We start from the raw sequence: 15,671 nt of genomic DNA on the forward strand, positions 1-15,671 counted from the left end.
GCCTCAACTGCTTTTTCACAGCAGATGAAAGCAACCTGAGACTACTGAATATGTACAGGGGAGCACTCTGTCCGGGACACATGGCTCACTGTGGTCACCCACTGCAGGTTAGACTATCCAGCCCCAAAATTCTGCCGGCAAACTCAAGAGGCACAAAACCTAAAGAGATGAACTGAAAACATAACTGGTTGTTGAAAAATTGAGGTAAAACACACAAGAATGTTGAGCAAGGATAAGCGATTAAAATACTTGATTTATCATCTACCTATTCTGGTAAGAATCCAGAGATTCTATAAAAGATCTAGCTGCATACAATGGCATTTCTTCCTGTGAACAGTTGAGTAGGGAGCCACTTCGATCTGTTGCCTGGCCCTAGACACTTCTATCCTTCTGATGTTGGAAAATATGGTTTCAGATTGTTAGATTGAGAAGAGCTGCTCTCCTGCCCTCCAGGTAGTGAAACTAAACCACAAGAGGTCCCAGAAGGCTGTCACAGAAGGCTGTCCCTCCTCCACATCAAGTGGTAGAGGAATAAAAAAAAAAAAAGTTGCCCTCCTTAGTGGTACAATGGTCCTCTGTCCTTTTCTTGGAGACTTTAATAAAGTAACTGAATCAAGTGAAATTTGATCAGCTGTGTATAGTTCAGCCTTCCTGCTTTGCCCCTTAACAATTTATCGAGGTGTTTCTACCCATAGTCCTGTTTTATTAAATGATATTTGAAGTGTTCCACTCTGAGAAAATGTGGTTTATATCCTCGGCATACATTTACATAATCTCGTTAAAGAGATCTTGGCAGCTTAGTTAAACTATCCCCCCCTCAAAATCGTATCTTTGATAGAAGAAAGACTATTTTCTCCAAAGGGAACATGCAGCAAATATAAGGTCCAAGTACATTTTGAGAAGCGGATGCTGTAATTATAGCTGTATTTTTTTATGTCATGTATTTGAAGTTTGTTAAAGGAGATGGATGGGAAGTAATTGTTATGTTTGGAGGATACAGTTGTATGGAAGAAAATGCGGTGGCGCTAATGTATTTTAAATGTGAGTTTTGAAAAATACTTTTTTACTTGTTGCCTTAGAAAATGTTCTAAAAACAGAAGAAGAAACCGAGGGTGATAAATTGCCAGCAATTTCTTCATTCCTTACCAAAGCCATCAAATGAAGGGTTAACCTCCCAGGATCCTCTGAATTAATCAGTAGCTAAGCCAGGGGCAGACTAGAGGAGAGGGGGTTGGCAGAGCTCAACTTCCCTGAGAGACTCCCAGCAACTGCCACTCACTGTGGTGTGGCCAGGGGAGAAGGCTGACCTGTGCACAAATCAAGGAGTATGCACAGGAATCCCGCTCTGAGCCCATGTCCGCCTAGGGCTCGGTCTAGTTTGGCAGGAGCCCGTCCTCCATTTCTGAGGATCTAAAAGGCAAGGGGTCATTTTCTACAGCGTATTTTTTGGTACAGGTGTGATCATAAAGACATGTCCACCTTCCTTTGCTCATTTAGGAGGTGCTCTGGGATGCGCCTCTGCGTTCTCTTGCTTAGGAGTTCTGGATTTGCTCTGCCCTGTTATAGAGGGGATCCCAAAGAAACCACCGGCACCTGCAGTGCTTGGGATGGTTGTTCAAAATGCAGATTCCCAGGCCCTGCCCTCAATGGTGAGCAGCTCAGTTTGTGGACAGGAGATCCAGGACTCTACATTATGCAGCGGCTCTCCGGGCAATTTTGTGCACAGTCTTATTTAGGGAGCAATCATCATTGACGTGGTATTATTTTTTTCTTTTAAAGAAATCTGTTGTTAATTTAGGGGTTTTAGACTTTCCAATTAAAGGGAAAATATTACCGTTTCCCTCATGTGCCAGGTCTAATTAACCGAGTTATCTGTGAGCTGAACAAAGTGAGGTGACTCCATAGGGTGAGGAGTGCTCCATGAGAGTGTTCATGTACTTTGTGCTTCCTGCTCACCTCCTTTCCATTTAAACCTGCTGCAAGCTCATGAGATGCCTGAGCTTGAACACCTGCCACATACTAGATGCCCTTGAATTCAAGAGGATTGGCTTCTTCATTCTGGCCAGTTTGTACATGGTATTCAGTGTCATCTCCTCTTTATTTCAAAGCTGTAAAGCAAACCCACCTGCAACCTTGACACCTTCTGTAATTCTTGCTGGTCTCCTACCATCAGGACAGAATCCTACTCCACACTCTCTGTTCAGTGTTGAAGACTCCTCATTGAAGGGAAGTTCTTCAGGATAAACCTCCAGAATGACTGCAGGCACCCACTTGCCTCCTGACTTGAGAGCTGTCCTCTTGCCTAGCTCATGACAACATCCCAGGACCCCCTCTCTGGTAGCAGCATCTGTGACCCTGGACAAGTCTGCATTGTCACCCACTGCCTGCATCTCACCTTCCCCCCTTGAGAAGTCAGCTTTTCCCTGTTCCCTCTTGACTTATCCTCACTTCCTAAATTCTCACTGTGACTTAGGGCAAAGCCTCCAGCCAAACATGGAAAATCAGTTTCTAGAACTAAAATCTGAGCTCCTGGAAAGGGAAAAGTCCTGGAATTCTTCTGTGCCTCCTGCAGAGCCTCATCCTTCAGCCCTGAGCCCTCTTCTGCACCATGCTCATCCCCAGCTCTCAGCGAATTCTCTTTTGTTTGCTTGTCTCAGACCTTGTGCGAAGCTGCAGGTGGCAGAAATCAGAGAGGTAAGACAGAAGACCTTTGAGGGTAGATTTCCCCAACCCATGAAGATGGTCTAACGCCTGGGAACCCAACCGCTCCAGAAGAATTTGTGGGAAGTTAATGTGCATGAAGTCATTTACATGAGCCTGATATTCTCATGCTGGTTTAGATTAAGTTGTTATGCTGTGGGCTAGATGTTTAGGTTCAGCAGACCGGGCTCAGTCCTTATCTTTCAACAGGTCTGGTGGGGGGGGGGGTGCGGGTGGGGTGGGTGCCTCCAAAGCCCCATCACTTAAAAATATTTAGCTGATTCTCCCACGTGAGCCAGTGATTTGATGATATGTATGCTGAACAGGACTTACAGAGCAGGAGAAAAGAAAAAGCAACCAGAGTGCCAGAAGCAAGCTTAATTTTTAAGGTAAATTTTGATTCCCTTAAAGGATGAGTGAAATATCTCAGAAGATGCTCTAAACCCACAGAATCCATCGGGTTTTTTTCATGCCTGCAGCCTTTTTTGTTCCCGTGGCTGCCTAGCCCTGTTCTGTACTTTACATTATATGTGGAAAATAACGCACATAATACTTGGCACTTCCTTTTGATAAAGAAAGCGTTTCATAATATGAGCTCGGAGGTTTATTCCTGAAAGAAAAAGGGAATCTCTTCCAGATGTATTTTTATGTCACGGGCTGTCTTAAAGTATTGACAGAGGGGAGGGTTTTACCAAAGTGTTTGTGATGGGCTTGTTTATAATGAGAAGATATTAGTGGAGCACAGCTAAGTGTATATCCCTCAGAGACAATAGAAGGAAGAGAAATAGCTGTTGGTCCAAGCACTATGGTTTGTGAACACTCCCACCCTTACCCTCGACTCTGCAGAGGCGTGCTGCAGCCATCACCCACAGCCACTTACTGAGTCAGAGAGGAGCCTCCGTGATTATTTTGTACTGGAGGACAATCAAATCATGCTAATTTGGACATTTTTGTCAAAGACGACGGGATTTCAACTCAGAATCTCATGCATGCTAGTTCACTGTTGCTGTGATTAAGCAGATGGTACTACTTTAGAAAACTATGAGAATGAAAAAATAAAGAGCACCTGAGGACAGAGTTGTCATACAAAGTTAAGTTTGGCGGTAAAGAGATGCTTTTAGTCCAGAAAACATGCTTGAAAACTGTCTGTAGATGAAAGGCCAAGCTAAGATGAGCTTTTGGGGCACAGAAGCAGTTTCTACCAAATCATTATTCGTAACTCAGAGATGATCCCCAAAATCCCTATTGGTCAGTTCTTAGAGGATGCTGCACCTGATCCCTGGCAATGTACTGAGTGAGACTCCTGCCTCCACCATGGGGTTGCAATTGAGCAGGGAAGGTCATGCTACAGCACAGTAATGTCCACTCAACAGAATTTTCCAAAAGGGAGAACGAACCCTAGGTATTTTCACCATATTCTTTTCCATCATTTAACATTTGAAGGAATACCAGTATGACCTCAGCAGATGACTTGCTGACACTATCATAATCAGGGCTAAAAGCAGATGTCCTATTTCCCAACACTGCATCATTTCTACTCCACAGTCTTGTCTTGGTTTTAAAGCAGCGCTGTTACTTTCACAGTTTCATGGCAGTGGCCTTGTCAGTGCTTGGTGTTCCAATCCTTTCCAGTTTACCTGCTTAACTGTACAGGGAAACCACACCTATTCTTTGGGGTGTTGTCAGTGGAGCTGGAGATAGCATTGTCATCATCCTCAGACCCCACAAAAAGCTCGAGGTACTATCTCCTCTTTCCAAGTCCCATCGGCAGTCCTAGTTGATAGTGTCCGCCAAAGTGGCAGGTACTAACTGTAATGTTCTTGGAACCCTGGGAATTGCCAATAGGTTTCCTTCTATACTCCTGTGCTCTATTTGTTTTCTGTCTGAAACCCTTTCGCCACTCTATGATCTTATCTTATGTCAATAAAATCATGGCAGTTTCATGTAGTCTTCTTGAACTATTCAGTGAAAAATATTTTCTTCCTGCCCTGAACTCAAGATTTTTTCCTGCAACTTCCTTATGGAATACACCTGTTGACTGATTAACTGATGAAGCTTATACTATGTGCCAGCTATGTGCACAGTCCTTTTTTATGTACATTTTCAGTGACTCCCCTACATCACTTACAAATAATTAACTGATTCTCTACAAAAATAGTAGAAATATTGAGGTCATTACCCTATTCCTTGAGATCCATATTTAGCTGCTCTTGGAACAGGGGACTTTTTAAGGCTCTTGAGTGTAGCCAAGGTTAAGAATAATCACTAATTTAATTCCCAATCCATCTGCCGGATTATCTTAATAGTTACTACAACCTTGGGACGCTTTAAAACACAAGCAAGGGGAAAGCATTGTGGTATAGCCAGTTAAGCCGCCACCTATGATTCAAGCATCCCATATGGGTGCCAATTTGTGTCCTAGCTGCTGGACTTCCAATTCAGCTCCATGTAAATGACCTGGAAAAGCACCACAAGATGGCCCAAATGTTTGGGCCTCTGCTCCCATGCAGAAGACCTAGAAGAAGCTCCTAGCTTCAACCTGGCCCAATCCTGGCTATCTGGGGAGTGAATCAGTGAATAGAAAATCCCACCCCTCTCTCTCTGTACAACTCGTTTAAACAAATCAGTACATCTTTTAAAAACACAAAATGAAAAGAAGCACACACAAATTCTGGGGCTCAACCCAATCTTACCAAATCTGAATCCCTGGAAAATTGTCTCAATGATCGAACGAACAAAGGACATCTCATATATGGCTATTCCCATCACTAGGATTGAGAATCACTTTCTTGATTAGACATCTTCTCGTCATGACCACATTAAAGAACTGCTACATCTTGTGCTATCCCTCCCAATAGGGTCTGTGAACTCAGCAAGGACAGATTTACATTTAATGTGCTTTGGGGAGCTCCCCACATCCAGCAAACTCTCTCATACATGTATGTTCTAGAAACTAAAGAATCTAGAAAAGAACTTTGTTCACTTCATTAAGACCCTTGAACACCTCTGCAGTAGGCAGTGTGTCCTCAGACTTTCTATTTCTCTGGATTCAACTAACCATGATGAAAAAATATTTGGAGAAGATTTGGCATCTGTTCCGAACAGGTATAGACATTTTTTGTTTTGCTTGTCATTATTCCCTATGTAATACAATATTGCAGCTATTTATATAGCATTCTGTTAGAGGACATAAAAAATTTAGAGGTTATTTAAAGTATATGGGAGGATGTATTTAGATTGCATGCAAACATTACACGTGTTATATAAGGGACTTACACAGCTTCAGACTTTGTTGTCCACAGAAGGTCCTGGAACCAGTATTTCTTTAATACCAAGGGAAAACTATACTTACTCTCTTTGTACCAAGACTTATTTTAAAAAAATTTTTGAAAGGAAAAAGACAAGAGATCTCTTATCTGCTGGTTCACTCCCCATATTCTTCCAACAACCAAGGAAGGTCAGGGCAAAGCTGAGAGCCTGGAAATTAATGAAAGTCTTCTATGTGGGTAGCAAGGACCTAACCACCTGAGTCCTGACCTGGTGTCTCACCAAGAAGCTGGACACAGGAGCAGGACTTGGCCTCAAACCCAAACATCCTGCTATCGGATGCAGGTAGCCTAAGCAGCTTCTGGACCTTTGCACCAGATGCCCTGCTCTAGATTTCTGACATCTGATATGCTAACCTGGAAAGTGAGCAAGTCATTTCACATCACGTGCACATCACAGGTGCATGGCACATAAGTGCCAGAGCCAGGACTTGAATCTAGGGCCATTTCTCCATGCCTCATTCCTCAGAAGCAACTTCCCGGTGCAAATTCCACCTTCATATATGTAGACGTATGACATGCTGTTGGGCATGTTTTCAACATCTGAACATAGCTCATCCCCTGATGGGAAAAAATTGTTGGCATCATAAAGTGTATTTGAAGGAAAAAGTAATGTGTTGGTTTAAGGATGAAAGATAATTACGGAATCAAATGGACATTCTCTCCCTCTCTTGAGTTTCTCCTTCCTCACCCCTGGACTTACGTGCTCACTGGAAAACACACCCTCTGTTCCTTGACATTTCTTGATGACTACTTGTTCCTGCATGGGTCAGTCTCTGAGTTTTTCTCCCTTTCTAGTTCATGCTGTTTCTCAGTGACAGTAAAATAACCCAAGTCCCTGATTATAACTGAAAATTTTTAATATGTTCCTATACAGTTTGCTTAGGTAGTAAATTGGCCTCTGGTACCTACTTCTACCTCTTCATTCATTTGGAGTATACACAGACAGTGCACACAGGCGTACATGCAGACAGTGCGTACATGACATTCCAACAAGACCTGGAAACTGCGAGAGCAGATTCTGTGTGCCATTTCCAAGCTAAGAGACTAAGGACATGGAAATGAACTTCTATAATTTCCTTTACTTAAAAAAAAAAAAAAGAAAGGGAGGAACAGGCATCAAGCACCCCTGCTTGAGAAACTTAATCCCATCTTGAAGTACCTGGGTTCCAGCTTCCTGCAAATGCACGGCCTGGGAGGTACCAAGTGATATGTCAAGTAGTTGGGCCTCTGCCACTCACGTGGGAGACAGAGGCTGAGTTCTTGGCTCTTGGTACCAGCTTAACTCAACCCTGTCTGATGCAGATGTGTGTGTGTGTGTGTGTGTGTGTGTGTGTGTGTGTGCGCAAGTGCCCATGCCCACATGAATATGTGTGTATCATTCTCTCCTTCCCTACCCCCACCTTTCAAATAATTTTGCATTTTTAGGTATACAATACAGTTGTTTTTAAAAAATGAAAGAAAAAGGGGGTCTAGTTTTCTCCCAATTAAGAAATGTTATGACCCTTTAAAACAATAAATGGTTTCTTGGACCTTATATCAACACTGAAATAAAATTTGGCCCTTATGTTACCAGCTGATGTTTTAAAGACAAATAGAAACGCTATAACAAAATTCAGAAAATTATTTGCAGTTTGTCAAGTGTCGATACCACCAATTTCCTTTGATTTGCCTAACTGTAAAATAATCACCATTATCCCCATTTCACAGAAAAGGCAGTTGAGACAGAAAAGCTAACTGACTTCTCCTTAGTAACAGAGTCATGAAATTGCAAATCTAGACCCCCTCCTGGAGCCTTGCACTTGGGAGAGCCCCAACAGTTACAGGCCAAGGTGGACTTCGGAAGCTGCATGGGTTTGACATGTTGGGGTCTCCCCATGGATTGTCTGTGTTTCCAACGTATTTCCCTGCCCAGGCACCTTTAAATTGGTTTGGAATAGAATACCAAGTGAGGATTTATTCAGCCTATCATTTCCACATCTGTGCTTTTCCAAGAAGCTGACTTTTTCCTGATAAAACAAGATAGATAATGATAAATGAGTATCTGTGTAAGCCTAGCTGGGAGGAGGACCGGGGAGTGCTAACGCTCCTCCTGTGAAGTTCATCCTGTTTCTTTTAGCGATTTCTTTATTAGTTAATGAGGTCTTGCGAAAATGTGTGTCTGTGATGGTGTTTGAGCATCCTTGCCTCTAGGAACATTTTCAAATATTCATGAAGTAGCTCATCTGACCAAAGCTTAAAGCAAAGGTGCATTAAGTATGAATTTAGTCAACTTCAAATGTGGGTGGTCGAAAAGCTTCAGCTTAAATAACCCCGTAATCCTCCTCACTGGTGCTTCCAGAGCCACAGCTCTGGGCACACACGCGAAGGGTGACAGGGAAGAGGTATTATTTAGAACAACTCAAGACACTGAGGGGCAGGACCCCTCAGCTTTGATCCTGCCTCCTGACTGACAGGCATGTGGCTCGCTTTTGGAAAATGGAATAACTTAAGAGAAACAAAAATAAAATGGGAGCGGAATCGGCAGCTGAGCCTCTGGGAAGGAAAGCAGATACTCAAGCACCTTATTCCTGGAAGGCGAGAGACCTGCTTCCCACTTAGGGCTCCTGATGGCAAAGAAGGAAAAGTCCAATTTCAGGAGCTGCTTTGTCAGTCAGTGATGCATTTGCAGAGGCAAAGCAAAGGTGCAAACTCCAGGTAGCTGCTAAGCTGCATTCTACAGCGTAGAAGCCACAACCATCACTTCTGTGACCTGGTGTTGGAGGGTCCCAGGAACTGCAGCAGAGGCACAACTAGAACACACACACACACACACACACACACACACACACACACAGAGTTGCTTCCAGGCACACCCCATTATCCAATCATCCCGAAGTGGGACCAAGCAATTCCTTTTTTTTTTTTTTAATTCTTATGATTTTCTTTCCCCCTGAAACATTATTTAAAGGAGTAGACAGTCTGAATTTTCTTTTTTGGGGGATTTATAAGCAAAGGTTTGGGTCTGCGTGTCTAGATTGTATATAGCATGCTTTGGCTAAGAAACCAAAAATTGCAGGATGATATCCTCACTTCCTGAACAAGTGCCGCTGAGCTGCACCCAATATGGTGCAATGTCTTCCTGACCCTACTTCAGGAGTGGCTCCAGGAACAAATCCTGGATGAATCCTGACCGCCAACCCCACAGGACACAGCAATAAACCACGACAACCATGGTAACTCAATGATGCCTGCCATGAACTATTTATCCTCATAACAACCCAATTTGTATTGCCACTGTGTTGTTCATTCACTGGAATCCTTGAAGTTTTGCAATATCGAACTCTAAAAGCAAATAAGCTCAGACTCATGCTTCTGGAAGGAGTCGGCCGCAGAATCCCTCTCAAGACAAACTTGGGGGGAGACAACATCTGCCATTCATGAAAAGCGAATCACACAAACATGTCTTTGTTAGCTCGGTAGTCAACTGTTGATCATTTTCTCTGGCTTCCCATTTCCCCTAAACATGAAAGAAGAATAGCATCAGAGCTACCACCACGCTGCCTTGAGAAACGCTCAGAGGGTCATGTCCTTACTCTAACTTGCCTCCTGCCATGAGGACCCCGTTGTGCACACTGGCAGCCATGATGACTGCAGAAGTATGAGCTCATGTCAGTTGTCCTAGATGTAATTTTGCGTTTCTCCGAAGATAATACTGTTGCATCTGGGATTTGACTGGTGTCCTGTACTTAATGTTCTCTTCCAGGTGATTCACATCACAGGACGGCTCCGCCTCAGAGTGTCGCTGTCCCATGGGAGGACCGTCCCCAGCCAAATCATGGGTCTCGTGGTTGTGGCTCATGCCTTGCCTCCCCCAACGATCAATGAAGTCAGAATTGACTGCCATATGTTCGTCACTCGAGTAAATATGGACCTCAATATCATTTACTGTGAAAATAGGTACTTTGTTTTCACTTTCATTTGCCCTGTTGCACGTTGAGCATTGGTGAGGGTTTATGTGTTCAGCAGTCGGAAGGATTTTAATCTCCCAGTGAGGCTCATTAGAAATCCTGATCATATCTTTAATGACTGCTTGGACTGACACCAAATATGCTTTTTATTTGAAATTTACATTGCTGCCTTGATCTACATGAAGGATAACAATTGAGTGAGTCAGGACACCCAGACATCCATATACTACAAAGAAAGTCTGTTCTGGCTGAGATGCCAAGGAGAAGGCCGGGCAGGGATGAGATGGGCAAAAGGATGAAGCAGAAGGAATCTGCCACTGCCCATTTCCAACAAACTCAAGGGCCCACCGTTACCATGATTAGTGTGCCCCCACACATGTACACACAGCACAAACGCAACCAATGAGAAGTCAAGGTCTCCTTGGAAAAAAAAAAAAGAAACCTACAAAATGATTACATAAGATCTTGTCATCCTGAGGGCTTCACTTTTATAAATTAAAAAAAAATGATTCATCAATGTTGGAAGTGCTTCCTCAAAGCAACTTTTAGAAAAAAGCACTTTTTAACCTCTGGGTGAAAAGTTCACTTTTTTCTACTGACCACAAAGCAAGGGACCGAGAAATGGGACAGTTCCCCTTCAGATGCTTCCTGAAGAAGCCACTAGCCCATCTGCACACTGATTCTGAACGCAGGATCACAGGGAGTAGGGAGGGCAGTGGAGCTGAGGAACCAATGTAAAAGCCACAGAAGGAAGGTTTAGCATTGCCTGCCACCACTAGTGCCACAGAGAGAGGCACTGAGCCATGGCGGAGTAAGGCTTTGTGGCCAAGATTCTTTATCGGCTTGAAAGCCATGTTTGTTCCCTAAGCCAGCCCTATAGTACTTTTGGAGGGGGAAACAAAAGAGCAAAATGACCAAATGGCTTGGGTGATCTCTTCAGAGCCTGCCAAGAGGAAGAGAGTCCTGCCTTCAGTCTCCTGGGTAGTACGGCAGATGTTGAGATCAAGTTAGAAACCACCTACTGTTTCTGGCCAGGGTGTGATGCAGAGAAATGATATCACAGCAGGAAAATACACCCACCTAGGCCATGAGTCTTGAGTCGGGTAGAACACATAGTGAACCTGTCACTCTTACTTGATCTCTAACACTAGCAAGTCTCTTTTCAAGTTATTTTTGGTAGTAAATTTTGTCATCATGACTACATACTAAGGTATTCTGGACTGACACCAGAATAGAAGGAAGAATGAGTTAGCTGAAATAATTAGCTGGAGTTGTCAAGTAATAACAGAGAGAGCTGATGGTTACTGCACATTTCACTACACATCCCAAACACACCATTTCATTTAGATTTACCCTCACAACACTCCCCAAAACACAGAGCCCTGCACTGTTCATCTGACTCCCAATGATTGCTATTAGCCCAAACACCTCTTAACTTTCGTTCTTGTGATGAATGGGTTAAATCATCCGACACACTCCATAGGCCCAAGTGCCTCCTGGGGCCACTCTAGCAAGGGAGATTATTTTCTGCGACCTGCTTTTAACTTTGTTTCTGCCCATTTACAAAAAGTAATTTTCACCACCCACTATTAGTCTGTACAATCCAGTATGTTTCCCCAACTAACAATGACGCTAATTATGAAAATGGCATGTATTCCAGGTAACTGCATATTTTATAGGAGGAGTAAGAATATCAGGTTCCAGACACTAGACTATGTCAATATCATCCATTCATGAGTCTCCAGCACTTCCACACAGTTTCACAGCTAAGGAGAATAAGGGTTAGAATCCAGCAAGGCACCAGGATTCTGATTCTGCTCCGATGACCTGTCTGCCATTTTGGCTTCTGGACATATGTCAGGAGGTCACTTGAACACAGAGTTGACTGCATGAACCACAGTGACAGGTTCCCTAGTACATAAAAGGGGTTCAATCATTGGAAGGATTTAATTCACATAAAGGATGAAGACATGGCTTACACACACACACGCACACACACACACACACACACACACACACATACACAGAGCTGGCTTTTTCGTGGGGTTTCTTATTTAATTAGGGAATTGTTAACTAGCAACTCCTGCTCTCTACTGATTCTGTGGAGTATTGTCTGTTTTCCTGAGGACAGCCTCAGGCAAAGCCAACATCTGATGCCTTTAGAGGAGCTGGCACATTCCAGAAACACCAAAGAGGACCTTTAAAAAATATCCTTGCTTCCTCCCTTGCAGAAGAGGGGGGTGGGAACTGTGCTGGGAAAAAAAAGAACAGTTTTAGGAAAAATACTAATCTGCTTTGTACCGGAAACCATGGACTGGTTAGAAAATCTGCCTTTTGATTTCCTCCTATTAATCATATCTTCTTAAGAATTCTAGTGTGGCCCAAAATGCTGCTTAAATTTCTAGACATTGCGGAGTTCCCTCCTTGGGTAGTCTGCTTAATTACTTTCTGCAGAAATTTGTTTTTATTGCCCTGCTTTGGGGGCTAGATGCCTAGAGTCAACTCTTGTGTTTCTTTAATGTGTCATTTCTAAGGCTACATGTGTGAAGACAAGCTTTGTCCTAAACCATAAGGAAACATGGGAACAAGGGCAAGTGGGCATTTGGTCCAGTGGATACAAAGCCAGCTGCAATGCCCATGTCACCTATCAGAGGGCCTGCGTGCAGTATCTTCCAACTCGTGATCTTGGCTTCTCACCAGTACACACTCGGGGAGGCAACCGTGGTGGCTCAGGTGATGAGTTCCTGCAACCCACCTGGGAAACCTGGATGGCGTTCTTGGTCCCCGACCTTGACCTCTGCTAGCCCCAGTCACTGCCAGCATTTAGGGAATAGACCAGCAGATGGGGGGAAGTTACTCTTTTGTCTCCTGTCTCACTCTCTCTCTCTCTTTCCCTCTCCCTGTTTCTCTCTCTCAGACATTTAAATTTTAATGCAAAAACACAAACACAGAAATAACTAGGAGAATAAACAAACAACCCCCCCACACACAAAAAAAAACTCTAGATTCTATTGTGACCTGACAAAAAGGAATCTACGTGATGACACAAAGGGTCATCAGCATTGTGACATGTTTGTGGAAACCTGCTAACGCCCCCAGTGTGTTTTCTAGAAATAGGGGGTCCTAGTTCTCTGTCCTGCCTGTGGGGCTTTGACGTCTGGACAATCAGGACAGAGGCTTACACACACACACACACACACACACACACACACACACACACACACACAGAGTCAAGCACAAGCCTGCAAGAGCTGCTGCAAAATGGTTGAAAAGTTTCTGTGCAGAATCACCACAAAGTACCAGTTAAAAGAGCCAGGAGTGAAGGCTGAGCTCCCAAATGACTAAGACTAAAAAAGATAATACCCCCAGGCATCTGTATGTCTCAGCATTTAAATTATATCCCTTGAAATGCCAATTTGGACTTTGTGCCAAGAAGCAGTTGAAGCCTTTTTTCATGGAAATACCCCATAGAAGACCAATCTGTTGAAATGAAAGGTGTCTCTAATCACTTGGTATAAACATAACATGTTTTTATTTTATTATGTAACCTTGAATTATCTTGGCCTGTAATGAGGATCTCGCATTGTTACTGATGTTCATAATTTCATGGAATTATGTTGTCTAAATGTGCATTCTAATTCCAGCAAAAAAAAAAAAAAAGACAGAAAGAAAGAAAAAGAAAGAAAGAAAGACCTATCTAATTTTCAACTACAATGGCTTTCTCTTGCCCATTTCCTACTTTGGACGAAGTCAGTTACACACTCAGGAAATAATCTCACCCATGAAAGGGTTTTCCCTCTGAGAGCTGCGTCCCCACAGGCACCGTGGTAGGATGGAAACGTGTGAGTGGGCCTGCTCCTAAGGTATTTGACAGTGTCTCTGAGTTCCCTCTTCCCTGAATTCCAGCCTGTGTTCTTGTCCTTGTAGGATTAGTGATTACATGGATCTGACCCCCGTGGACATTGTGGGGAAGAGATGCTACCACTTCATCCATGCCGAGGACGTCGAGGGCATCAGGCACAGCCACCTGGACTGTAAGTACGTGCTGTGAGACAGCATCTCTCGGATGCTCCTGGGCTCTCAGCGTGCCTTTTCCCTTCATTCTTCCGGTGTGCACCTGTGAGGACTGTCGGTGCGCAGCAAGAAGAAGTGAGACATAAATCACTTCAGCGTGGGTTAGGATGAGATTGAACGTTGGACCTCAGGCTCAGAGAAATTGCTGGCTGGCTCCCTAGGCACTCAGCTCAGATTTCTGTGGTCCCTCGAGCTCTCTCACACACCAAATGATAGAAAACCTCTGTCTTAAGTGCTTCCTTGACCCTTTCATTTTCTAGAGAACAACTTCCCCTCTGAAACGTGTAGTCTCCATTTCAAAATATACATGGGAGAAGACAAGTTCAAAAGAGGCCAGGGCGTCATAAAAATGCCTACTTGACTAACCACAAAACGGGGGCAGGGGGGAAGCCCGGAGGCAGCGGTGGAGCACACTGCAGGACAGCACAGCTGTCAAACACTCTGGGGTTTTTTTTCTCTGTAGAAAGAGGATGATTCAGAGGAGCAAGTCTTCCTACCACCCCGTCCCCTCCCTCAAATCGAAGGGTAGAAAGACACAAATTACAGCTCTCTGAGCTCAGCTCTCCCCAGCTCCTGACCCACACATGACTGACCATGGAAGGTGAACAAGGTGGTATGCTGAGCCCCAGCAAGGAGTTCCCACACCAGCATCCTCACAGTCTTCCCTCATTGGGCGCCCCTGGGTTATCTACACCTCATGCAGGCAGCATCAGTCAAGAGCACTGACCTAGTGAGCTGTTTCAGAGAAGCAAGTGGTTCCCTCCCACCAGAGTGTTTCTTAGCGCCACTCAACAGACGCTTCCTGAAAGATGAGGGTTCTGCTCACTGTATTTCTAGAAGATTCCAAACCCAGTTCTGAACTGATTCTTAACTACACGTACGGTGCCACAGTTGAAATGGTACAGCTTGAAGTAGAAACATCTACACAGTGAACTAGCCATGGGTCTTTGTATTTTCCTTCTTTGCGTTTCCTGTCATGATACAGAAGAGCTATTTCACATCTTTCCTGCCCTTGCAATTGTGCCTGATGAAGACACTGTGCAAGCGGATGTCTCAAAGGGGGGAGCATCTTGTACTCTGTCTTTAGCCTTACGTTAGTGATACTGACACAGGACCAAGTTCAATGTCAAGTTCTGTATATAGCGTATCTCTGCCTGCAAGGCTGCTCTCCAGCGGATGCTGTTCCAACCCTGAGCACGTGCCTTCATATGGCACACCAGGGATTTGGGGAACACACTTGTTGCTAAGATTGAATGAGTGTCGTGTATCGCTGAAGCAGATGGCTTTTCAATTAATTGGAAGAAAAAAATGATGCTGTTCCCTGAAAAGAAACATCAGGTTCTTTGTTGCTGGGAATTCAGAGAAAATGGGGGGAAGTGATGATCTTTGAAGTACACCATGGATATGTGTGTGTATGTCATATAAATATATATGTATATATAATATACATATATATGTGCATATAGATTATGTTTGTATAACAATATAAGCCAGAGATCAAGACTTTAAAAATAAAAATACTGTTTTTAAGTCAGTGTCAGAGCTTATGTGTGTATGACAACCGAGTGGTTCTCTCTCCTGTTGGCATCTTAATTAAGGTCTGTATTTGGAAACAAACAAG

The 15,671-nt window shown here is 43.7% G+C and overlaps 1 protein-coding gene across 4 annotated transcripts in view; it reads left to right on the forward strand.

The window, feature by feature from the left end:
- NPAS3 (neuronal PAS domain protein 3) overlaps positions 1 to 15,671 on the forward strand; it is an 830,044-nt gene that overhangs the window by 795,379 nt on the left and 18,994 nt on the right. For all 4 annotated transcript variants that reach the window (XM_058666321.1, XM_058666323.1, XM_058666320.1 and 1 more), the window contains exons 7-8: positions 9,772 to 9,965; positions 13,904 to 14,010. In XM_058666321.1, coding sequence (XP_058522304.1) covers positions 9,772 to 9,965; positions 13,904 to 14,010 — 301 coding nt within the window. The remainder of the gene's footprint in view (positions 1 to 9,771; positions 9,966 to 13,903; positions 14,011 to 15,671) is intronic.

This window comes from Ochotona princeps, chromosome 6 (assembly GCF_030435755.1).
Source record: "Ochotona princeps isolate mOchPri1 chromosome 6, mOchPri1.hap1, whole genome shotgun sequence".
Lineage (NCBI taxonomy): Eukaryota > Metazoa > Chordata > Mammalia > Lagomorpha > Ochotonidae > Ochotona > Ochotona princeps.